General features: G+C 42.6%; 1 protein-coding gene across 3 annotated transcripts in view; it reads right to left on the bottom strand.

Moving 5' to 3' along the window:
• Positions 1 to 25,326, bottom strand: part of NR4A1 (nuclear receptor subfamily 4 group A member 1) — a 43,014-nt gene that overhangs the window by 4,860 nt on the left and 12,828 nt on the right. The window contains exons 1-4 of one of the 3 annotated variants that reach the window (XM_070937821.1): positions 19,551 to 20,046; positions 9,552 to 10,378; positions 2,672 to 2,801; positions 1,474 to 1,625 (exon numbers count right to left, since the gene is read on the bottom strand). In XM_070937821.1, coding sequence (XP_070793922.1) covers positions 1,474 to 1,625; positions 2,672 to 2,801; positions 9,552 to 10,376 — 1,107 coding nt within the window. In that variant the 5' untranslated portion in view covers positions 10,377 to 10,378; positions 19,551 to 20,046. Of the gene's footprint in view, positions 1 to 1,473; positions 1,626 to 2,671; positions 2,802 to 9,551; positions 10,379 to 16,045; positions 16,160 to 19,550; positions 20,047 to 25,326 lie in introns of those variants that run through there. The other 2 variants (XM_070937822.1, XM_070937823.1) reach the window with 2 other exon arrangements.

Raw genomic sequence — 25,326 nt, 5'->3', positions numbered from 1 at the left:
TGTAGACTATGTGCTCTGGAGCAGGGGTGTCAAACCTGCGACTTCACGTTGCTTGACGTATTGTGATGTATTGTGACTTTTTTCCCCTTCGCTAAACTGGGGGTGGGTGGGGGTGGGCCGCATGTGACGCAACCGGCTGCCGGGCTGTGAGTTTGACACCCCTGCTCTAGAGGGTGGGCAGGAGAGGCCACATAGAATTAAAAATGTCAGCTTATTTAATAAGTTGGAAAGTGAAGAGTTTGCTCCTAGATTATCTGTCAGGCTATTACAAGATGACTGTCAATAATCAAGTGTAGTAAAATATCTGCTTCATCGTTAGTCATTCCTAGCTAGGAATTCTGGGATCAATAATCCAAACATGTCATGCATGCTATACATAGGTTTCTTCTCTGCACCATCATCAGGGTCAGATATGAAAAATCAAACCTGTAAATGTTCATATATGGTAATTGAATCTATATCCCATGTTCTATTAAATGTTCACTTTTAACAATGTCAATTAAGACTTGACATTGCAAAGTTGAAAGCCCCTCATATGAGGAGGACAGTGGCAAAATTTCTATCTGTAGTTTTAGCCCAAAGGAATTGGCTGGTTCCTCCCACACAGCTTTGTTTTAATGTAATATATTCATATTTCTATATAAAAATTTCTCCTTAATTGCTGTATATGTCTTAATGCTTATTGGTTGGTGCTGAACTATAAATTAATAAATACTAATAATCTCAACTCTTCTAAATGTCACCAAGTTGGGGATGTCCAATGTATACAAACAGCCCATAAAATGTAGCCACTGAACAATAACAATCTGTTCAAATAATAGTCCCCCAAAAATAAACTAAAGAAGTCATGGCTGTGAAGTGAAGTGACAGCTGCCACCTTGCAACCTTAGATGGTTTAAGTAAGTATTATGTGCATGATTTTTAAAACAAAAAGATATGGATTCTGAATTGTCCTGAAAACTTCTAGCTAAATGGTGACAGAGAATTTTAAAAAGTAAATAGATATAAATTACATGAATCCATACAGGACTGCCTATCACTGGCTAAAAGGACATATGAACAATACTGGATGAGAGATCTTGGCATGATCCCCCACCATTCTTCTGATGCCACTTACCAATTTAATTTGGCAGAGGCATTTCAGGCATAAATATTTCATGCGGTATGTGCCTTTCTCTGAGCCATACATGGCCAGGCCAATAAACCAAGTGTGCATTTTATAAAAAAAAAAGCAAAGTAAAAAGGGGGAAGAAATATCCACTGCCTTCTGTGTAAGAAGCAGTAAGTAAGTATTGTAAGCAGTAAGAAAGAAGTAAGAAGCTTCCAGATTCATTATGATCAATTGATGGTAAGAGGACTGGGGTCCAAAGCTATCAGCATATTTTCTCACTTCTCAGTTTCAGAAATTCAACCCCCCAAAAGGCTAGTGTCTAGGGCACAGAATCTCGCATTTCCAAAGATGTAGAGAAATACCTTGGAATAGTCAAGTTTGGTAGCGCTGGGTACAGAATCTATGTGTGCTCTCACAAGAGAGGAGATGAGGCTGACCGGTGAAATATCTTGAGCTTGTTTGGGCTTGGAGGGCAGCCGACCACGTCGGCCTTTCAAGCTGTCTGTCCGCACCACTGAAACAAGAGGAAAAGGGAAGGGGGAACAGGAAGATGAGGAGAGGATTATAGGCAAGCAAGCGCTATCACCAGGAGAAGCCCACAATCTAGGAACAGCTGCTTCTGTTTTTAAAAACAATCAAGGACCACAAACTGAATCTCAGCCAGAGGCATATGATGTTAGGCTTCCGTGCAGCTTAGCCACCATTCAATGGGGTTTAGAGCTGTGCGGCGTTTTATACATTATGAGGGCTTTTTATTAAGGGCAGAATGCAGCATCCTCTTAGAATTGAATTTGTTTGGGTTTGGCTTAGCATGTATCTGAATGCTGATATTCCGGCTTATCTTGCTTTATGGTTTCATTTGATGCATGATTTATTCAACAAATCGCACCACGGATTTAAGCAGGGCATGACCCTAGTCAAAGAATCTTAACATCCTAGGAACTACTCTGAGCAGCCAGAGGAAGTGGTCAGAAGCTCCAGCTTCCTTTCACTAAATTTTCAATCTTAGAAAAATCCATAGTGCAATGTGTGATGTTCACTTCCATTGATTGCCTCCTGTCACAAGGCTCTGAATAGCTCAATTCTAAATATGAAGGTATTAACGGCCAAAACAAGGTACTAACCCTCCTGGACTGAAACCCCCACCCTGATATTGTACATAATACAGTTTATGTTGTTTGGCTTAGCACAAAAAGCCAGGCAACTGCCCGTACTGATAAGTCATTGTTGAAGAGTGGATGTTTTCAACCATTTCAGCCCATCCTAAGGCTACAAAGAGGTTTTAAGCCCTCCTTTGCAATTACAGGTGCTGGATCAGGCAAATGAATTGCGTAACAAATCTGAAATCTCCTTCTCCTCCTCCTCCTTTTCAGCCAGTTCCTCTTGCAAATATTTAATTTGCTCTGGGAGCCAAATATCGAATTCCAGGCTCTTGCAGCCCTCTTTAACCTGGAACCTTACAGGCATGTGGAAGCTCAACTATTAAAATGCCTCCCCAACCTGGATTTCAGAGGACCTTAGGATGAAGAAGGCTAGTGAACAAGAAGGAACATGCCTCACCTTCTTTGACCATTCCCACAGCAAGGCACTTCTGGAACCGACAAAACTGGCACCGGTTTCTCCGCCGCTTGTCCACAGGGCAATCTTTGTTGGCTAAGCAGATATATTTGGCATTCTTCTGTACTGTGCGCTATGAGAGAGAACACAAGATTACACCGTTATAAATAAAGGGCATTTCAACCTTGGTGACAGAGAAACTAAGAAGTCTTAACCAGAGATAGATTTCTTGCAACATTTTTACAACCTTGGTTTCTCACGTCGTAAGTATGACCAAAATGTTCCATCTAAGTGCAATGCGCAGCTAGACCTGCATATCTCCATTTGCAGGTAATAATATTCTAATGTTGCAGAAATTGAAGCAAGAATTTCAACCCATCACCTCTGCTAAGAAAGAATGCAAAATGTTTCTGCTTTAACAGAACTTCCAGCAGCTCCAGCCTGCATTGGTAATTGTGAAGGTTTGTTAGAAACAGTGGTTCAACATCTGGAGGGTCCAACATTACCCACCTCTTTGCATTATTGGATTATGGTATCTACATACCGTAAATCACACACCCACACATGCACCCAGAGTCAAGAGAGGAAAACATTTTATCTGAGGTGACAATTCTTTTTGTGATGTTACATGTATGACAGCCTTAGTGCACCTAAAATCACTGTACAGATGATTCAGGAATCCGAATAATACAAAATACTTTCAAGTATTTTGGAAAAGCAGTGATACATCTGTAAAGTCCTCTTTCCATTCAATTGATAGAGATGCAAGGGAAGCCAAATTCTTCAGAAGACAGCTCTTTATTCATCCATAGGCATTAAACCTCTATCGTTTTCCCAGTTTCTAATTTTTTCCAAATTTGTTCATTCCACCTTGGCATTTTATTTTTTAAAAAATCTACGTGGAAATGTACACACATGTTTCTAAGCATTCCTGCATTCAAGTTTCTTTACTTTGGGGTTATTTATAAGTCTTGGCAGTAGGTCATTCAGAGAAGGATAACACGGTCATAGTGGGATCGTGGACATGTGTCGATAATACAGTAAAATGTCACTTCCTTGGTCAGCAACATTTAACCAAAGGCAGGGCAATCAAGGTAAGTGTTGGGAATGCAGAAATGCCTAGAAAGTTGGAGAGCCTGCATTTCTTCTTCCATTTCTTCTTTGTTTTTGAGACTGAGTGAGGGCTGTTCTTTCCTTGGAGAACTAATGTCTTTATGTGCATAGCATTCTCTCCTCCTATTTTTCCCCAACAACCACAATCTTGTGAGGTTGGTTGGGCTGAGAAAGAGGGACTGACTTCAAATTACCCAGTGAACTTGCATGGCTGAGGGTAGGTTAGGACCCGTGTCTCCCTGGTGCCAGCCCAACTATGCCCAAGACGCCTCAGAGGCTAGACCTGCTCCCACCGTTGCCTAGTAACGAAGAATAAAGAGACCTGTCTGGGCCTAGCGTTGGCTGGGAAACCCAGCCTAGAAACAGGCTGCAAGCAGAGATGGCAAGATCAAGGTATCAGAGAGATTTTTCCAGTGCCGAAGCCTCCACTGACAAGAAAAGACAAAGAACTCTAAACCTTCCTAAATTAAATATGGAAGAAACTTTAAAATGGGCACAAAGATTGCAATTATATCTGCAAGTTACAGATCAAGTGCAAGAGTCAGAAGACTGTACACATTGTGTAGATGGTGCACTGTACAGGACAGAAAGCTTTTAAAAATCCTTCTATCTGTGCAGACCAAGCAAACAAAACATTAGCAATAGCTATGTTGTTGGTTTGAGCTCAACCAACAACATAACTACCAACCCAAGCTACTAGTATTTGAAGACATTTCAATTAGCAATAGCTCTCACTGTATTTCAAATGGATTGGAAGCCTAGCAGAAGTCCTGTTTTTCAATAGATCCAGTTTTGGCAACTTCCTAACAGCCACTAGATGGCAACACAGAGAGATAGAACCTGTGTCTCTGCCACCATCTCTTGGTCACCTGAATGTTTGCAGCCAGTGTATGGAAGAATTATTCCTAAAGAAGCATGAAGATTAAGCTAATGTCATGATAAGAGAAAAATCTCAACATTGTAAATTTGGAACCACCACAGTGCTAATGCAACATTATATTGGAAAATACCATAAAATAAACAAGACCTCATTCTTAATTACTAGGCTATATAAAATGTTTAAGTGTATTTATGTTTTGTATATAAAATGTGGCAGTTATCTTACATTAAACATTGCAAAGTAAGCAAGAGATAGTTTACTTTTCATGTAAGTTAATATTTGTAAGTAAAACAGATGCAACGTTGGTTGACTTCATAATATTACATACTAGTAATATTAGTATTAAACTTAATAATGAAGTTTACTTTTGGCAGAGATTCTCATTTGTTCCTTTGCCCTAGGGACCCACTAACCCTTGATCTGCTTCTAAGCAAAGCAATTTTTTCTAATGTAGTGTACTTGTGCAATTTCCTTATTATACAGAGTTGTATACATTTTGGTCCAAACTGCAAAATTAGAAAAGTCAGAATAAACTTTGTTTTGGCTTGATTTGGGATTGCATTGACTTGGGAATTACAAATTAAGTTCATATTCAAATGTGAAGCAAAGAAATTCGTCCCTTATGTATTTATCTGTTCTAGAGAAGTCATTCAATCAAAAAAAAAAAAAAAAAAGGCATATTCTGATTGCAAAGTCAATCACTTAGGTTAAGATTTGCATGCTGCAAAACAGATGTGCAGCTGTTAGATCCCCCAAAACACAGCAACGAATTCAGTGGTGGGATTCAGCCAGTTCGCACCACTTCGGGAGAACCGGTTGTTAAACTTTCTGAGCAGTTCGGCAAACTGGTTGTTGGAAGAAATCATTAGGGCAGAGAACCGGTTGTTAAATTATTTGAATCCCACCACTGAACGAATTCCTCCTTTCACCCTCTTCTAACCATCTTTCTAGCATATACCCAAGTTGCAAGGAATCACCTGATTGTTACACCACCATAACAATCAAAATCAACCTCATGTCAATTTTATTTACTTTATAAAGTAAAGCAAACCATACATGGTTTTCTTCCTGGAATTTGCAACTTTTTATTCAAATTTCTGTTTTTCCATCTCTTATTTCAATGGGATTTAGCTCGTTAGCTAAATTTGTAGTCTTAGCAACTTTCTTTCACTTCAATCAGGGGTGGGCTCTAAATTTTTTTACTACTGGTTCTGTGGGCGTGGCTTATTTTGTGGGTGTGGCTTGGAGGTCATGTGACTAGGTGGGCGTGGCTACCTGGTCAGAGTCATTTCTGGAGGGTCCTCGCACTTATGACCAGTCCTCGCACTTACGACCCGACTCATTTGTTTGCTTTTAACACTGATCAGCTGTAGGACGGCCCTTTGAAGCCCCGCGGCAAGAGTTTAAACAGTTTTTTTCCCTCTAGGCATCAGCTGGGACTCAGGAGGCAGCAATAGATTCGGGGTGGGACCAAATAAAAGGTAAGAATAACGTGGGTGGGGGTGGGTGGGAGGGCGGGGGGAGAGAACCGGTTCGGTGATGTCGTATCGTCACCGCTACCAGCTCGGCCGAACAGGACCGAACTGGGAGGAACCCACCACTGACTTCAACCCTAATCTCGGTTTTATTGGGAAACATCTCCCTGCCATTTCTCCCTAGAACATAATCCAGACTGGAAGAAGTGGATGTCCCTTCATTTGTCTCACTATGGATTGAATCCCATCCTTACTTAGAAATTTGTGGGAGAAAACATGTGCAGTAAAGGAAAAACCTAGAAGTTAGTATCTCCATTCCTCTATGATTTCAGGGAGATTCCATTCCATACTACTGCTTATATTCAAAATTGATTTCAGACCCGTTCCTTCTGCCAAGATCTTGGGTGGGATAGCTACCGGTTATTTGCAGCAGAGAACTTTATATCTCAGAGACATTAACACCTTTATTTATGGTTGCAAGAAAGGAGAGATTTGTGGCCAATTTAGCATGATCTACACTAAAATGGCTCTCTGTAGGATATGTTGAATTACCGCTCCTACGATTCCCAGCCAAGCAGACTAAATGCATCTGATGGTTAAAAGATGAGCAAAGAAAAAGAAGGCTATGTAACACAAGAAATCACATTTAATATTAAAACACATGTAAAACCAAGCTGAAGTACAGGTACCCCTCGACTTACAACCACAACTGAGCCCAAAATTTATGTTGTTAAGTGAATTTTGCCCCATTTTACCACCTTTCTTGCCACAGTTGTTAAGTGAACCACTGCAGTTGTGAAGTTAATAACAATTGGCTTCCCCATTGACTTTGCTTGTCGGAAGGTTGCAAAAGGTGATCTCATCACCCCTGGACACTGCAACGGCCATAAGTACGAGTCAGTTGCCAAGCATCTGAATTTTGATCATGTGACCATGGGGATGCTGCAACGGTCATAGGTGTGGAAAATGGTCATAAGTCACTTTTTTTCACTGCTGTTGTAACTTTGAATGGTCACAAAGTAAACTGTTGTAAGCCGAGGACTACCTGTATTTTGATAAAGCAGTTTCGGTGATAATGCACCACCCGTTCATTGAATTCTACTGATTTCTAACACAATAATCATCAATGTTCAGTGAATCACAGGGGCATTAAATGTACAGTATCAAGGCACCCTTAGAATCACTGCCTGCTTTTCAAAAATCTTAGCTTTTATGGCTACAAACTGGCCAGACGTACCGATTTAGTCACCTAGATGAGCTCCATAAGAGCTCTTGAAGCTCTTCTCTTCTCAGTCGGCACACAAAGAGCCCTTCCCAGAGAAAAGAGAAAGGCCTTTCTCTTGCAAGTACCGCTATTCTCCACAAAGGCAGGGAACGCCCTCCATTTCCTATCGCTGCCAAACCACAATGCAAGGGAGAATTCAAGAGACGGAAATGTGTGCTGTCGAGAGGCCTCCTTGCCAGAAGCGCCTGCCCAGGAGAGCACATTAGCGGTTGCTCAAAGTAACCCAATGTGAGGAATGCACATTGCATGTTGCACTGGTGTATATTCAGAAGGGACGTCCCAAGGGAGAAAGGTCTTTACTTAAAGCCCAGCCTTCGTCAGGCTGAGATTAGACAGGAGAACTACGCTGTGGGGCTTCAAGTATGAAAAGGAGTGGGAGTGAAAACTGTTATTTCAAGCTTTTCCTTACATGTTGTTGTTAAAAAGAAGAAAAAAGAAAAAGACATGGCAGTAGTTAATTTGCAGCCTTCTGGATGTTGCCAACTTCCAGTTTGGAGGGTCCTGCTGGCTGCAGCTGCTGAAGTCTGTACTTCAGCAACAACTGGAAAGCTGTAAACTTAGCTTGTTTACTGGCTACCTTATAACATCCAAAAGTAAGCTCATCCCCTGAATGGTAGTTTTTGCATTAGCCAAAAGAGATATGAGGATGCAGATATCTGCAGTTGTGGAGAACCCCCAAAGTTTGCAGAAGGCCTAAGATTTATAATGAAGAGAATCCCTGCTGAGAGAGAACACTCGAAGAAGGTTTTGCAAGATGTCCTTCCTCAACTTGCTCTCCTCCAGACGTGTCGGATGTGCAGTCCAGTGGTGGGTTGCTACTGGTTCGCCCTGGTTCAGGCGAACTGGTAGCAGCAATGGCAGGAGGCTCCGCCCACCCGCCCGGACATTATCAAATATGATCTGCACATGTGCAGAAGCTTCCATGCATGCGTAGAAGTGCTGGGTGCACAATCCGGTAGCAAAGGTAAGTGAAACCCACCCCTAGTGCAGTCCTCAGGATTTCCCAGTCAATTCTGTATTGAAGACTTTCCTGGCCTAAGTTCCCACTCAGTAAACAGTGGTATATTCAGAGAAGCTGTATACTAGGCTAATTTCAGGTATGCCTATTTGACTGTGTTCTCCTCTCTATTCCACACTGGTTACAGACCTGTCTCCCTTTCTGCTTTTGTGGCCTTCCCAAATCTCTGCGTTCAGAAGAGCAGTGACCACCTTTGGGATGCCAAACCACCCAACGTATCGGCCTCCTCCCTCCTGACATGCTACAGGTATGTCCAATTACAATTCCTATAATTCATAACCTCATTTTCTTACACTGTTTTTTTCAGAGCTGTGAACCAGACATTTCAATTCTTCCTCATGTATCTTCAGCGGTTCCCCCATTTTCCATCCCTTCCCTGAAGACTCTACTGCTTTTCCTGGTGATTTTTGCAGAGTAGCCTTTTCCCAACATGGTGCCTGCCAAATCCATTGGGCTACAGCTCCTTTTATAATTTTGTTTTTAGCTTTCCCACCCCCATTTTTACAGCAATCTACAAGGACTATTGGGAAGGAATTCTGTGTGTGCACCAAGGAGCTACTGATTCTTGGCTGCTTTGGGTCTCAACAGTTTCCAGATGAAATAAGGGTAGCCTCCGAAAGACACAGAAGGATTGATATGGATTTAGGGCTTGCCAGAGCTCTTCTACAGCCTCCCACTGGAAGAATTTTTTCCCCCTGCCACCTACCCTTATGAGGGGAAGAGAGTGCTTACAATGACCTCCTTTATTTAGAAAGCAGTCAGAGAAAGGTCTGATGAGTCATCCCTGTGGCAGTCAACACATAGCAAAGGCTTTTCCTTTCCCTCCCTGGAAAAAGAGGTCTTCGAATCCCGGCATTCTTTGCTGGAGTTTAAGGACATGCAGAATGCTGGGATTGTCTTCCGCCAGTCAATCCCAACCTCATGCCCTCCAAATTGGTTGAGAATACAGCTTCTCAGCTATCATAGGAAAGAAGCCATGCTGGTTAGGAAATTCGGTGAGTTGCTGGTTCGGGCTGACTGGAATACCATTGGCTGGAGAAAGCTGTTTTAATAGAACTAGAAGTTTCAGAATCAAGTTCCTGCTCTACTTTGAAATAACGCATTCCTCTTACCTTGAAAAAGCCCTTGCAGCCCTCACAGGTCCGGACGCCATAATGTTGGCATGAAGCGTTGTCCCCACACACAGCACAGCGCCCTTCATTTGATCCAGGGCTGCGTGTCTTTGTTGGAGAGAGGGAATTGTCCATCAGGCCAGAACTATCTACGCCTGGGGAGGCCTGGCTGAGTGGCAAAGGAGAAAAATGGACCGAAGAGGAGGTTTGCGGGAGTGAAAAGACTTCTCCATCCACCAAGTGCTGGTGGGCCGTCGGGTGCATCTTCAGGGGACTCTGGGGTGGGATTCCAGGGCTGTGAGCCGAAAGGCCAAAGGAAAAATAAGATGGTTGAGTAGAACTACTTTTTGGAGGCTCTGCTGCTGCCACCCAAGGCCTCATGCCCTCATAGGTATGAGTGGGGGAATAGCTTCCAAAGGAGTTCTCCCAAGTTGGACCTTGGGAAGTCTGGAAACTTGGCGTGGAAGGAGAAGGGACTGAGCATGGACTGCCGTAATAGTCTGAGCCGCTCGAGGACATGGTCTCATCCAACTGGCTGCTGAAAGGACCAGGATAACAACCATATACTTGGAAATCTTCCAGCTTGAAGGATGCAGTATTGGGGTTCGCAGCTGGAATCTGATAAAGGAAAGCGTCAAATTCGCCTGTATAATTGTCCATGAAGGTGCTGAAGCTGGGCAGAGTAGTAGTGGCAGCAGAGATCTCGGTATTGACCAGGTCCATGGTGGGTTTGCCAAACTCAGGGGTCAAGAGGTCTGCTGGGTAGCGCTCGCAGGATCCTCCGTTCTGAAGCGAGGTCCCATATTGCGTTTGGATACAGGGCATCTCTAAGGGAAGACAAGGGTAGGGAGAAGGAGAAAAATCTACTGTTAGATATTGGAGAGATATAAAAGGTCCATCTGTGCTCTAATTTAGAAACTCTCATGAATTGATTTGGCAGAAAAGGGATCTTAAAGGTGCCATAAAAAGGGAGGATCTTGTAAGCTTTCCCTGATCTACTGACTACCAGATGTGCTAAAATGATATTCTAGGGCTCTTGTCCCAGAAATGGTCTGGTCTCCATTAGGTACCTTTACAAATATGGCGGACTTTTATTAACATCTGGACAAATTGTTACTTTAAATTTAATACAAACCAAGTCCTTGGCCTTGAACCTCCAGGGGTGGGATTCAACCGGTTCGGACTGGTTTGGGTGAACCCTGGCGCTATGCCGTCCTATTTAGCTGCATTTTTAAGCCGTTCGCATGTGTGCAAGCAGGCGCACGAGCAAAGCACATGCGTAGAAGGCCGCGCAAATGCACGGAAGGTGCACATGCACATTTTCGGTGCTGGGGCAAACCATATGCCGCCCACCTCTGTGAACCTCCCTCTTGATCGTAGTTCTAAACTTTTATTTACCGAAGCAGGGAAGCACAAATGGGGAAGGAAAGAGTTTGGGGCCGTTGTTAAAAGGAAGACCAATATTTCTGATGCGCTATTTCTTCATGGGGCTATTAGAGAGAGATACAAGATGTCCTCCTTCCTTTCTATCCCTGATATTCCTCTCTACTGAAAAGAGAACAGCTATTAAATAGTCACGATCTTGAAAGTTGGGAGTAAATTGCATTTCTTGACTCATGCGAGTGAGTGGTGGTAGTTTTCTTCTCCTCACATAGTTAACAGGTTTGGTTCTAAGTTTATTTCTACATCTTTTGCTTTGTTTTTCCTTCCTTGATGAAATTTGGGGTACTGTTCAATTTTTAAAATTTTCTGGACATGCAAAGTGACAGTCATACATGTAAGAGACTACTTCCTAGGCAATACAAGGTACGCCATGAAAAGCCTCACCACGTACTCGGCAGAAAAGATTCCTATGTGTTTGTCTGAAATTAAAAATAGTTCTGCCAACACAAGAGACAAGGGTAAAGGTAAACCTTTGTGCATCCAGAAAAGCCATGCTGCTAAAACAATAATGAGGCATTATGATGCAAACCCAGCTGTAAATTTGCAGATGCTCAAGATAGCTATCCCATCTCCTTGGTTAATGTCATTTCAGAGAATAAAGAGGGCCAAACATTGCACACGATCAAGTGTTTTAATGAGGGGAAAAAGGAAAACGAACAAAGCAAACGAATAAAAAATGCAAAATGAACACAGAAGGGCCAGGAGGAGCCCCTGAATTTTATACTGGTTCTCTCTCAATGTGGGAGATAAGAACTAAAGCATTAAGCCAATACAGGTAGTCCTTGTCTTACAACTGTTCATTTAGTGACCGTTCGAAGTTACAATGGCACTGAAAAAAGGGACTTATGGCTATTTTTCACACTTATGACCGTTGCAGCATCATCATGGACCTGTGATCAAAATTCAGATGCTTGGGATGTGATTCATGACTGTTGCAGTGTCATGTGATCTTTTGTCACCTTTTGACAAGCAAAATCAACGGGGAAGCCAGATTCCCTTAACAACCCGGTTACTAACCTAACTGCAGTGATTCACTTAACAACTGTGGCAAGAAAGGTCATAAAATGAGTGAGCAAAACTCACTTAACGAATGTCTCACTTAACAACACAAATTTTGGGCTCAATTGTGGTCGTAAGTCGAGGACTACCTGTCGTAGCCTGAAAGAAATAGGCAAACATTCTATGAATGTGTTCCAGGTTAAAAAAAAAACAAAACCTAGCATATTTCAAGATTTTCCTTATGAAAGTTAAAGGACTGAGGTAACCATCTGTTTACCTAAATAACTTCAAACTTTAAATGGCAAGGCTGCCAAGATATTAACACCTGATCAAAGTCCTTAATTGTTCTTGTTTTCCTGCAGTGCCTGGGATTCCCATAGCTTGTTAAAGATTGATTTTGAAATTTCTACTGCCGCTATTTATTCCATCTTAATTTTACAAACTTGGAACCATCAACATCCCAAACAATTTGACCTATAAAAACAAGGTAGAATTTAGTTTGGACTCTGTTACAGATCAGGCCTTTCCCTAATGGTTTTGAACACTTGAACTTTAGGTTGATGAACCAAGGAGCAAAGAAAATGTGTCCTGTCTCCAAATTAAGTTTTCTCTTATCTTCCCAATCTCAATCTCAATATCCTGTACAAAATGCCCAATCTTAGAAACAACAATTCTGTTCTCACCTGCATCACAATTAGTGCAGTTATCAACAACAACAAAAAAGGAAATGCTATATGTAGTTTCTTGCCAGCACTAGAGGAAAACTACTGCAAAAAAAGAGATTTTGATCATGTTGTTATCCTACTTGATCATCCCACTTCTATCTTATTGTAGTCCTTTCTTTGAAGGAGATCCATCTAAATGTCAGCAGCCTCTCACAAGGAACATGGAAACTGAAACTGCTGGGAAAACAGAATCTCAGAGCTTTATAGTGTCTTTTGAGAATGCCACTTTCCAAAAAAGGAATTATAACTGGAAGCATTAGTTGAGATGGAAGTCAAGTCTGTAGCAGCAACTCTTGTGGCAAAATGAATATTGGTCAGGTTCTGTTACCAAAAGCTGCTTTAACAGAGGAAAGAATTACAGGAGGTTGAGACATAGAGAATTCCAAGTGGTTTTAACACTGCACTTTTGAAATAAGGCTATAACCCGTTTATCGGAGGGACAGGAGCTCCTTTACTTGGAAATAATCCTCACTCTGCTAATTAAAATTGATCACAAATGACAGACCAGCCTGGGATTTGGATGGGTAAGAACTGCATCACCCAAGAAATGGCTATCTGTAGTTTTTGACTTATGACCACAACTGGGACTGGAATTTTGGCCACTAAACAATGCAGTCATTAAGCAAATCATCATGTGACTGGACCTGATTTTACAACCATTTTTACTGTAGCCGTTAAGCAAATCCGACTTCCCCAATTGATTTTGTTTGACAGAAGTCGGCTTGGAAGATTGTAAATGATAATTACCTGATCACAAGAAGCTTCAGCCATCATAAATGCAAGCCAATTTCCAAGCACCCAAATTGTGATCAATTGTGATACCCGGGGGGTGGTATAGGAACATTGAGGATAGGAACATATGTCACTTTTTCCAAGCCCATTGTAACTTTGAGCCCTTGTTAAACCAACTGTCATAAGTCAAGGACTACCTGTGTTGAACTTCAATTGAAAAACCAAAAAAACCAAACTGAAGCTTGCAGCTTCTTCTCAATTAGTTAACAGGATCAGATGGGGTTGGCAAAAGCATGCGCCAAAAAGAGATTTTGAAAAATTATTGTTGATACCCTTTTTAAACGAACGTGATTCCTATTAAGGTTTTTCCCAGTTAATTCGTCCCCAAATTTTAGCAAGAGTTCAACATGTTATGTGAATCAATATCCTACTCTATCAGGGGTGGGATTCTACCGGTTCGGACCGGTTCGGGCGAACTAGTAGCTCCAACAATCAGCTGGGAGTGAACTGGTTTGCTCCAACGATCAGGTGCGCCTGCCCTCCCACCCGCCTCTGGGCTTTACAGCTATATCTTACAGCTATATTCTATATCTTCTCAGCTGATTCGCACGGCAGAGCGGATTGCCGTGCCTTAGCTGTGCTACTCCCAGCAGTAACGCGGAAGGTAAATTTTTGTAAAACTGTGCACGCACGCGAAGCACGCAATCACCGAAACAGTTGATCCCACCACTGCCTAAGCTCCCAAAGAGAAAGTGGCAGAGGGATTACAATTCCCAACAGCTAGGTGATTTGAGTCCCTTGCTGAGTTTTCATCCGAGACAAGATTTGCATTTACAGTCTACATTGGCCAATTCTACTCAACTTCCTTCCTTAAAAGAAAATATCTTGTCCATGTGTTTTTGGAACCTCATAACTCCTCTGCACACCCACTGACGCTATCTGATCTTGTTATTCTGTATTCTTAAAATAGAACTTGGATATCCAATTGTTAAGGCTTGTTATGATTTGTTCCAATGTAGCAACAGGTGATACCCAGGGCTCCTCGTAACACAGGATTTATTAGCCTACTCTCCCCAGAGGAAGTTCTGACGTCTGCAAATGGAGAGCAGCATCTCCCTAGCTAATGCAGGACTAGTCTAGGGAGCTCCATTACAGCGGTTGTAATCCTAATCTTAGGTATTGCTGCTAGCACCGCTGAGCACAAGGGCTGATTGGACAGCAGATATTTAGCAAATAGGAAGGATCAACAGTGAGCCTTTTAAAACAAAGCTCGGTGCGATACTTCTCATGTTATTAGTCCTTAGTGTGCAAGCTTTTTAAAAGTCAAGTCTTTTTTTTTTTTTAAGCAGAAATCATGAAGTCCTTTATTCCAGTCTGGACATTTAGTTCTTTGTGATACTGTTCTAATTGGAACCCTCTCCTCCCCCATTGCCTTTTTAAAGCCTCCATGCTAAATCTAACCACAGTATACAACAATGACACAGTGATATTTAGTCTACCAGCTCCTGTGGAGAGGGAAAAAAGGACAGCACTTGTAAATCAGAATTAAAAGAAAATGGCTTGACTGATAATACTTACTTTCTCCCTGGGCCTGAAGGCATAAATATCAAAATAAAAGTAAGAGCAGAGACAAAAGGGCTGAAACGCAGCCTTGGCCCACCCTTGGACTGAGAAATCAATAGTGGAAATATACATTATGCTCTGAAAATACACAATGAAATTGAACTAACTGAAGTGGAATCTGAGAAAGTTCACGGCTGTTCCATCGGCGTCTCCATATGGAAGGTCTCATTTCCCCACACTTTGCTGTTGTCCTAAAAATGCGCATCACCACCGTCTTATTAAATCCGAATGCCATCCCAACTCTCCACAGCACTCTGCGGCTCACAACAATCAAACCAAGCAATTAAAATAAGAATTCTTCCTCTAAGAATATGGCACTATAAAAAATGAAATTCTTTTCCCAATGGACTAGAGAGGATTAGCTTTTAATCGTCTACCCTAAGACCTGCTGGACATGCAAACGTTTGCAAGAAAGGATATTCCTCTGAACACTGCCTGATTTCTGTACTGATTTGACATTTGAAGCAAAAAGAAGGGCAGGCAACACACTTCTTGTGAACAGTCCTATAATAGAAGGCTGAATCCACCCAATAATTACCTGGGTAGATAATAGCTTGACTACTAGATATTTCTGCCCTCTTCTTGAAAACAGGTGAATGACCTATTCTCTTCCGGGACTGGTAGTTTTTCCCACTGTGGCCATAATGTATTTTTAAATGGGATTCACCAGAAAAGGCATTTCAAGATGCTTCAGTTTCTCTCTTTCTCAGTGCCTGCCTAACTGCCTAAAAACACTTCCACTCATGCATCTACGGCTGGTGCTCCAACCCTTTTCCACCAAGAGCCTCACCAGGGAATCATGAGAGAGGAACTGGAATTAACCTCCTTTGTAGCAAAGAACATTGTTGGAAGCACAAGTGTCTTCTTCCTGCAGGCACTGTTGCCATCGCTTTCTCCTCTGTGTATTTCTCTCACAGTCCTCTACTATCTTCCAATGGAAACGGCATGGCGTTGCTATAACGACACACTCACCTCTTTACCCTGCGAGCCGCCCCTTTGGGATCCTTGTTGTTTTAGCGCACAAATGGCTCCTGTAATCACTGTAAAACAGATGCAGCAACAGATGTGCTACTATCCCATCTGACAGGCAGAGCAGCATTGTTTGCAGAACTTTGCTGCCCTGCACACACACCCCCACCCCCCCCACCATCATCTGACAGCTTCCGTTTACCTTCAAAGGCTGAGACAAAAACAAAGGCACTCAAGGTAGTAAGACTGAAGGCTAGCTGGATCCTCACTGCAATCAGCAGGATGGAAGGCTTTGCGACCAGTGACCAAGCACTGCTTGCCTTTGGATAGCCCTGGAATAGAAAGGCTGAAATCTCAACCTAATATATCAATTCCTCCCAACACTTAAGAGCCAACAGCTAAGTTCTCTAGAACAATGGCAGCTATAAACCAATCAGGGGAGAGATGATTGCTTTTGGAATGGGAAATCTGTGTCTTCAAGAGATGGCTGAACTACAATTCCCATCAGCCCAAGACAGCCTGGCCAATAGCAAGGGATCCTGAGAGATAGCTGAACGGGAAGGTTAGCAATTCATCCATTGCTGCTTTAGGGGAACAGCACAGGAGCCCATCATTATAGTGTTCCACGCAGCCCTACAATTTCCTCCCAATTTGTTGGACTGCCTTTAGACTTTAGAGACTGCTCAAGAGCACCCTCTGCTGTAGAGCTGCAGAACAGCAGGAACGGATCAACTTCCCAGCAACTTGATTCAGTGCTAATGTAAAAAATAAACCACAGAAAGATTCCGAACTCTGTAAGCAAAAACTGGCACCATTCAGCATAAATGACCACGCTGTTTCCAAGAAGAAATACTCAACAGCTTAAGGAAACTTGCAACAGGAACAGACTGTTATTGTCAGTTCGACAATGGGTGGAATTATCTAAAAGAAGCTTTTCTTGTTGAAACCAATTTCTTCCAGGCTCAAATGTTCCAAGACTGAATCCACTGCTTGTGTCGAGCTGCATTTGAACAAGGGCAAATGGATTCTGGTATTAGATATCCAACTCTTCCCTGGTCTATGCAGCCCCCTTTCCTACTTTGCACGTTTCCTATTCTTTTTAACAGTTGCACATCAAGATATTCAACTGATGTAGCACTCCATACTGTATAAATGGCAGCAGTTGAGAAAAACTGCGCCTGTCAAGATGTCTGATCTGCAGAAAAGATAATCAACACTACTCAAAGCTATCAATGGAAGAGGTAAGTATGGGCTTCTTTCCAAGAGACCAACCCCAATGCTGTTTTTGTGAAATAATCATTTCACATTCTGTGGAAAATGCCAGCTGGCATTTTCCCACTTTCTGTGATCAAACCATGGAAAATAAAATAATTCACATTTCCCCGCTTTCTGCCTTGACACTTTTCCTTGGTAGAAGGTGTCTTAACGATGACATAATGAAGGCAATTGGTTCTCTTCCTACCTAAATTTCTGTCCTAGGCAGATTCGCTGGAGAGGAAAACCTTTAAAACAGAGCTGCCCTTATTGCTGGATAAATATGCACAGGATTGTGATATGTAAAACAAATCAAGTTTTTGGGAATGCTGTGATTACTCCACACTGCTCTGTGTAGTTGCTGAGATTATTCTGGGATTCAACCCATTTTATACTTTGAAGCTTCCTGGTTTCAGTCAAGGTTTTCAAACCCCTTACAGTCTAACTTAATGATTCTGGGGTGACCAAGACCACTAAAGGAGGTGCTCACAATAGACAAAGACAAGACTGTGGCAAGTGGACTTCTTCAGCCTTTGAAGTCTGGCGCACAGACTTAGAAACAGGGAGAGCCCGCCATAGCAAAGGCTGCCAGGTGCTCAAACTTGATGCAGCACCTGTCGCTCTGAACATGCCAGGAACTGCAAGCCCTCCACCCCCTTGCAAAGCCACATGAAAGCACCAGGCTAGGAGCTTTGCTGATTTATGTCCTTCAACACCTGTGATGGTACCAAGCTGCTCAGTAGATCGGCTCACAAACATGGATATGCACACTCACAAAAAAAGAGCATCTCTTTGGAAAGGGAAGGTGGTGGGGGGAGAGAGAACATTAGAAAACATTTTTTCAAAGGTGTCCACTTTTTGAAAATATGGAGGGGAATTTCTGCATCAAGGAAAGAAAAATGTAAACGTGCATATGTGCACAGACACACAATGCATATTACCTTCAGATTAACAAAAAAATATGCAAGTATAAGAGGACTAGCTGCAGGCAGAGTGAGAATACGAATCTGGCACAAACAGCTTTTCCCATAGTGATCTTCCAAACAGAGAAGAGAGATTTAAAGTTCTTTTCTCAATTTGATATGGGCAGAATTGATATATTCAGCCTGATGAAAAATAAAATATCTTCAGATATCTAAGACATTAAGAGTCTGACCTGTTTGTCTCCAAAACATGGTATAATCACCAGGCCTTATGACGAGGCCTCGCGCCCGGACGCAAGCACTAGCTGTACAATATTACTTTCCTTATCAAGCATCAGATCGCTTCACTTCTTAATATCACAATTTTTCCTCTAAAAGAGACTTCACTTTTGCCCAAGTGAGGAGCCCATCCTACGCTGACATCACAATCAAGGTCACAGGACATAAAAATGGCAAAATGCATCCAGTCACTGGTACACATCTGCCAGGGCTCCCACAAGCTCCTGTTACAGCAATTTTGTCCTTTAGAATGCAAATGTAGACTTTGAAAACTGCTTTTGGAAACAAGTGCACCATTATAGTTGCCATCAGCCAAGCCCCCAGCAGCCAGATCCTCTTGCAATTCAAGCTTAGAAGTAAAAATACCTCTTTTTTTAAGGAGAAAAAGCCTGCCCTTGTAGGATTTTTAGTCCAGTGGTTCAGGGATTTTGCATTCTGTATACCTTAACCGATGCTTTCAAGTTGTCCCATACTACATAGGAAGAGCCAGGCAGATAACATATGGCAGTTTTAGTAACTTTCTAAGATCTGCAAATCAAAACAGGCCGATTTGGAAAAACCCTGTTGCAGTTCATACAGTTAAAAGTACGAACAAGTAACAGAAGGCACCGCCGGTCTTTTAAGATTCACTCTTCAGGGATAAACTCTACTCTGCTCTTGCAAATGGGACTTGCACATCCCTACTTCTTCACTTAGCAAGCGTTTGCTGCTTTGTTAGGTAGAACGACCCTCCCTCGCTATTCACGCTTCTTTTTCATTTTGCAGCGCATCAGAGGATAAAGCGCAACCTCACCTCTAATTTCTCCTCCTCGCCCGCAATTCTCGCGCCTCCCTAACTTTTCAACAAGCAAGAAGATCCCTTCCGATTCCCCCGCAACTTCTTTCCCGACCCGATTTTTTTTTTTTTTTAAAAAAAAAGCATCCCTCGTCCTGCAAACCAGTCCACGACAAAGAAAAAGTCAACGAAGCGCGCCTGCACTTTTACGAAAAAGCAGACGGGAAAAGGGTGGGTGGGAGAGGAGGGGGGGATTTAACAAGAAATCCACACATACCCAACGGAGCGGAAAGAATCTAGCTGCGGTCCCTTCCACTTTTGCACATGAAGCTTGTCGGGGAAGTCGGAGAATGATGCTTTAAGCAAACCCAAAGCGCATCGGGGAAAGCGCCGATTCTCGCTGCCGTTCTCCGCCGCCGCCGCCGCGCAGATCAAAGCTGAAGATAAGAGCGAGCGAGCCCGCGCCGGAGCGAGCTGCCTACAGTCTAGACGCCGACTAAGCCACTGGGGCTCACCAGCCCGTGGCCAGGAGATTCTCTTAAGCTCTCTGTGACGCAAGGCGAAGGGGTGGCCAGAAAAGGGAGGGGGGAGATCCTCTGACGCACGAGCTCGGCTGCAGCCTTCGCCATACAAGGCAAAAAGGGGCGGAATGTTCCGGCGCCCTCGGAGCGAGGGGCGGGATCGGAATGTCTGCGCGGGTGACGCACACGGGGTTCCATTGACGCACGCCTTAGAATTGTTTGATCTAAAAATAGAAAGAGCTACCCCCCCCCCCCCCCGCCCCGCTCCCGGCTAAAAATAGAGCCTTTTCCTAAGCAAGGATTGAAGGGGGGAAAAAAAAAAAGAAAAGAGGGGGTGTTGGTTAAAAGAGAGGAGGAAAAGAAAAGAGTGTCATAGGAAGAACCAAAAAGAAAGGAAGGGGGTGGGGTCGGGTAGCGACGGAGCAGAAAGGTTCGACGGACGGAAATGTGAAGCGAAGGACCGTAAGCGAAGGAAGGCTCGAGGTGCGGTTCCAGAGCCCGTTTTCTCAACTTTCGTGCAATGGCTTTATGGCCTCGACCCGCCTGTCCCTGCAACCCCCTGCCACGCCTTGCTCGTTTCCCTCGATGGCGGCGCCGCCCCCCCTCGGTTCCAATCCACGGCGACCCTTGCGAATCTCAAGGGAGAGAGTGCCCAACGTTGGCTCGCTCCTGTACTTCTTTGAGCCTTGTCCCAAAGGTGCTTTTTTTTTTTTTCTTTTTCCAGGAGGCAACTGGACTTTCTTCAGGAAGCTGAAGAAGCTTCTTTGGATGAGAAGCGAAACGTCTTCAAAAAATAAAAAAAAATAAAACAAGAAACGCCAGTTGCCTCCTGAAAAAAGGCACCTTTGGGACAACCATGACCTGGATCAGGGTCCATGCGCTGGCTGAGGAATTCTGGGAGTTGAAGTCCACCTGTCATGGACTGGTGGAAGTCCACTAAAGTGGCCAAGGTTGGAGACCCCTGATCTGGGTGACTGAGAATCTCTACAGACTTCTTGAGCCTTGCCTTTCCATTCCCCCCCCCTTCACTCCTTTAAAAGTAAATCTCTTCTCTTCACTCTTCTGCTGGTGATGAAGGCGACGACAGCCAGGTTACCCTATGTAAGATGTGGGGATTTTGAGCAACCGGTGCTCCAGTGCTAAAGAAGAAAGCTAAAAGTCGGAAAGGGGGAAAAGTGCTGAGCGCAACCGCCTCACGCTGCAAACCCTTGAGAAGAGCTCCGGAGGGATATTCCACATTCTTTCCCTTGACTGAACTGGGGTAGCTTTAATGGGGCCTTTCCTGGCCATTGTCTCTGCCTCATTGCCAGAATGCGATCTGAACATTTATTGACCGCTTTCAAAATGATGCACGGAGGAAGGAATACCTTCTCGTTTGTCATCCTCCAAAAAATGTAAGCAGTACAGTAAAATGCGTTTGCTGCTAAGGGGACAGAAGATACTTTTAGTTCTGTTGCTAGAAAATACAGTATTCCTCTGTAAACTACCGAGCCAAAGATAGTTGTGGAAAGGAAACCAATTTGTGTTTTCCTCGGGATCCTCTCCTGAACTTTAAGGGAAAAAAAGGCATGGGAAAAGAGAGTACTGTAAATATTGTTAGGGATGGAGGAACATACTACAAATAAGGCAGAGAGACCACACAGTGTTACAACCAGCCTTTTCTAAAACCACCTTATAGTACCAGAACCCTCCTGTGTTTTTCTTTTGTTTCTCTCCCCTGTTCCCTCCCCCTGGGCTGCTGCACTGCTGCCAGAGATCTGTCAAAGAAGAAACAAAATAAAACAATTGCAAAATGTCTTTGGGTGATAGAACAAGGAGCTCTCTGTCTCGAAGCACCTTTTGTAGTAAGAAAAACAGACTGAAGTGGAAGTGAGAAAATACAGGCAGGAGGTTGTTAATGCAAATATCCTGACATCTTGACACTGTAATAATGTCTGAAGCAGGACTACAGCACTAGAAAAGTCTATGATGATTCTTTTGATTTTGCTGTCACTGAAAACTGGTAATTTGAAAGGAAAGGATATTTATTTATTTGTTTATTTATTTATTTGTTCAACTTGTATGCCGCCTTTCTCCGAAGACTCAAGGCAGCTTACAATGCATTTAAAAACCATATATAAAAACATTAAACATTAAAACATTAAAAATAATTAAAACCCATTCACACCATTCATGGCTGGATCTCGCCATATCGCAACAGCGAGATCAACAGCCCCAGGCCTGCCAGAAAAGCCAGGTCTTCACCACTTTTCGGAAGGCCAATAGGGTGGGGATGGTCCAGATCTCAGGAGGTAACTGGGTTCCAGAGAGCTGAGGCAGCCACAGAGAAGGCCCTCCCCCGCGGGCCCTCCAGCCGGCATTGTTTAGCTGACAGGACCTGGAGGAGACCAACTCTGTGGGATCTTACCGGTCGCTGGGAGCTATGCGGTAGAAGGCGGTCTCGAAGATAGCCTGGCCCTGAGTCATGTAGGGCTTTAAAGGTAATAATCAACACCTTGAATTGTGACTGGAGACCAATAGGGATCCAGTGCAGCTCGTGGAGAATTGGTGTAATGTGGGTGTACCTAGGTGCACCCATGACAGCTTGCGCGGCTGCATTCTGGACCAACTGTAGTCTCCGAACACTTTTCAAGGGTAGCCTCATGTAGAGCGCGTTGCACAAATCTAACCGTGAGGTGACAAGGGCATGAGTGACTGTGAGGAGAGCCTCCTGATCCAAGTAGGGTTGCAATTGGTGCACCAGGCAAACCTGTGCAAAGGTCCCCCTAGCCACAGCTGACAGATGTTGCTCTAATCTTAGCTGTGAGTCTAGGAGGACACCCAAATTGCAAGCCCGTTCTGAGGGGGACAGTTCCCCCCCCCGAACCAAGGATGGACAATCAACATAGTCTTTAGGAGGCAATACCCACAGCCACTTGGTCTTGTCTGGGTTAAGTCTGAGTCTGTTGACTCCCATCCAGACCCTCACGGCCTCCAGGCACCGGCACATCTCATCCACCGCCTCACTGAATTGACGCGGGGTAGAGATATACAGCTGGGTATCATCAGCGTATTGCTGATACCTCACCCCGTATCGTCAGATAATCTCACCCAGGGGCTTCATGTAGATGTTAAATAGGAGGGGAGAGAGGACCAAGCCCTGAGGCTTGTATGCAATTTCAATGTTTTACTTAGGTTATTCCTTTTTAATTCTGCAGCAATAAGCATATAATAGACTTTTTAAAAAGCTCTCTGTTCTGGAAATAAAATAGTGCTAATAGCATCTTCTCTTAAAGACACAGGTAAAAATGCCTAAAAAACAAAAATAAACAGATGAGGTCCATTAAAAAAACCCTGCAATCTTGGAATCAGTTTCAGCCGGCCATGCATTGTATGTTTTAAATGCAATTTAATAATATTGGGACATTTTCTGATTATTGCCTTCGTAAACTGACATTAAGGCAGTCCCTAGACCTGAGTTAATAAATTAAGGTATTTGATAGAGGAAGCTGGTTGAAGCCAAGCTGATCTGCACCTGAATGGTCTATGCAGTGGGGAAATTGTAGAGAACTCACCTGTCGCAGGCTACTAAAGGTAGTTTAACACAAATTTAAATCTGTTTTGGCCAAGCTGCAGATTGAATATTTAAAAACTTACATTTTACAGTATAGAATAATTTTGGAGAAGTGCATGTATATCTTTAGATCAATGTTTTTCAGCCTCAACAACTTTAAGATGTATGGATTTCAACTCCCACAATTCCCCAGCCAGCATACTTTAGATAGAGTTGTAATCTAATTAAATACATTTAGGTGGTTTAGCTTAATGGAATAATTCACATAAAACTTGTTTTTATCATGCAAATACATTTTGGATGCTTCTCTCTTGCAGGAAGCAATTTTTGAAAATGATATTTGCTACTGCAAATTTTTATCTGTTTTTTGTAAAGCTCCACAGATGGATACAGCTAGTTGCATCATATTAAATATGTCACTGTGTAGAGTTAAAAATCAGTTCCAAGATGGATTATTGGAAAACATGGTAGATGTTAAAATGATGGCAGGACCAGCCAAGTTATATAACATATTTCTTTTATTACTTGCTCTCCCCTTCTCAGGGTAAAACCCGGTGGAACCCCTCAGTCAAGGAGAAGAAATTAGAGACAGGAGTGACTAGGGAATAAAACATTGAAGCCAGTTTCTGTATGTGCTTTTCTGCACCTGTTGCAGGCTTAATAGGATTCTCCCTAACCCTCAATCATAAATATATTTTAAGATGCATTTCACTGCCCCTCTCAAGTCTTCTCAAGAGATTTTCCTCTTTATGTATCTTGAGTATTTTCCTCACTCTATAGTTTCTTTTCAGTTCCCTGAGGTAATTTTCCAAGTAGTTTAAGATTTCTTCCAGATTCAGGCTTTCAAACATTTTAAAAGACTTCCATTCACCTTTGCTGTTCTCAGGACAGCAAACAGAAAAGACATCACCCATTAAATGTGTGAAAAATCAAAAGCTAACTGAAAATCTAAGGTGTCATAAAGTGAACACCACAGATACAGTATATCTTCAAAAGGCAAAGATCCTACAAGAAGAAACTGGTTTGTAAATGGAGATCATTGCACCTTTCAGCCCAGCACATGGAACCGGACAGGAGTGAAAAACACTGCAAGATCATTCCCTATTATGGCAGACCTCATTCGCCTTCCCCTGCGTCAGATCCCACCTCCCACCCTCCCCGACATCATGTTCCCTCCTCACCCATCTTTTAATTCTGCATTATATTACTGCATTATTTTATTTTATTTTTATTGTTTTGACTATTTTGCTATGGTTATTACATTTTTTATATTTTATGTTCTACTATGGTAAGCTGCCAAGGGTAGCCTCATGGCAGGATGGGCGCAAAATAAAATAAAATAAAATAAAATAATAAAATAAAATAAAATAAAATAAAACCAATACTGCAAGATTATTAATATGGTAAACCAATGTTACACATCAAAGAAACCTGTGTTCCTCCTAGTTATATCCCCAATATTTAGAATCTCTCAAAATACCAAGAATTGTGCTCTTTCTTTCTCCACACAAACTATAACCAAAATAATTATTATGCAATACTGGAAGAATAAATCTATACTTGCCTTGCAGCAATGGATATGCGTTATTTAACTGTGTTTCTATTTGTTTTCTGTTTCAACAATAAGAGGTCTTTTAAGGAATCTGGCCAATTTTGGAGATCTGTTTTGTTTACAACATACTTTACTTCACTGCTTTCTCTTCCTTTACTCTTAATTTCTGTTATACCGTTAACAAAAGTTTATAATTTTTTTCTGTTACTGGATACCTTTCTTTTTCTAAAAAGCAACTCTGAGGAAACTCTGTGCCCGAATAATGCATGAAGCAATATTGCCTTTTTTCTCTCTAGAGATGCTAACTGCTGGGAAATGACTACTTGAAAAAAATAACTGCTGTTAAACATAAGAAGAACAAATTAGCTTATTATTAAAAAAAGGTTATTATAAAGCAACGTGGCATAGTGGTTTAAAGCAATAGGCT

The sequence above is a fragment of the Pituophis catenifer genome, unplaced genomic scaffold (assembly GCF_029215685.1).
Source record: "Pituophis catenifer annectens isolate HBS135680 unplaced genomic scaffold, rPitCat1.0.hap2 SCAF_2, whole genome shotgun sequence".
In the NCBI taxonomy this organism is placed as follows: domain Eukaryota; kingdom Metazoa; phylum Chordata; class Lepidosauria; order Squamata; family Colubridae; genus Pituophis; species Pituophis catenifer.
This window is presented reverse-complemented; position numbering and strand designations above follow the sequence as displayed.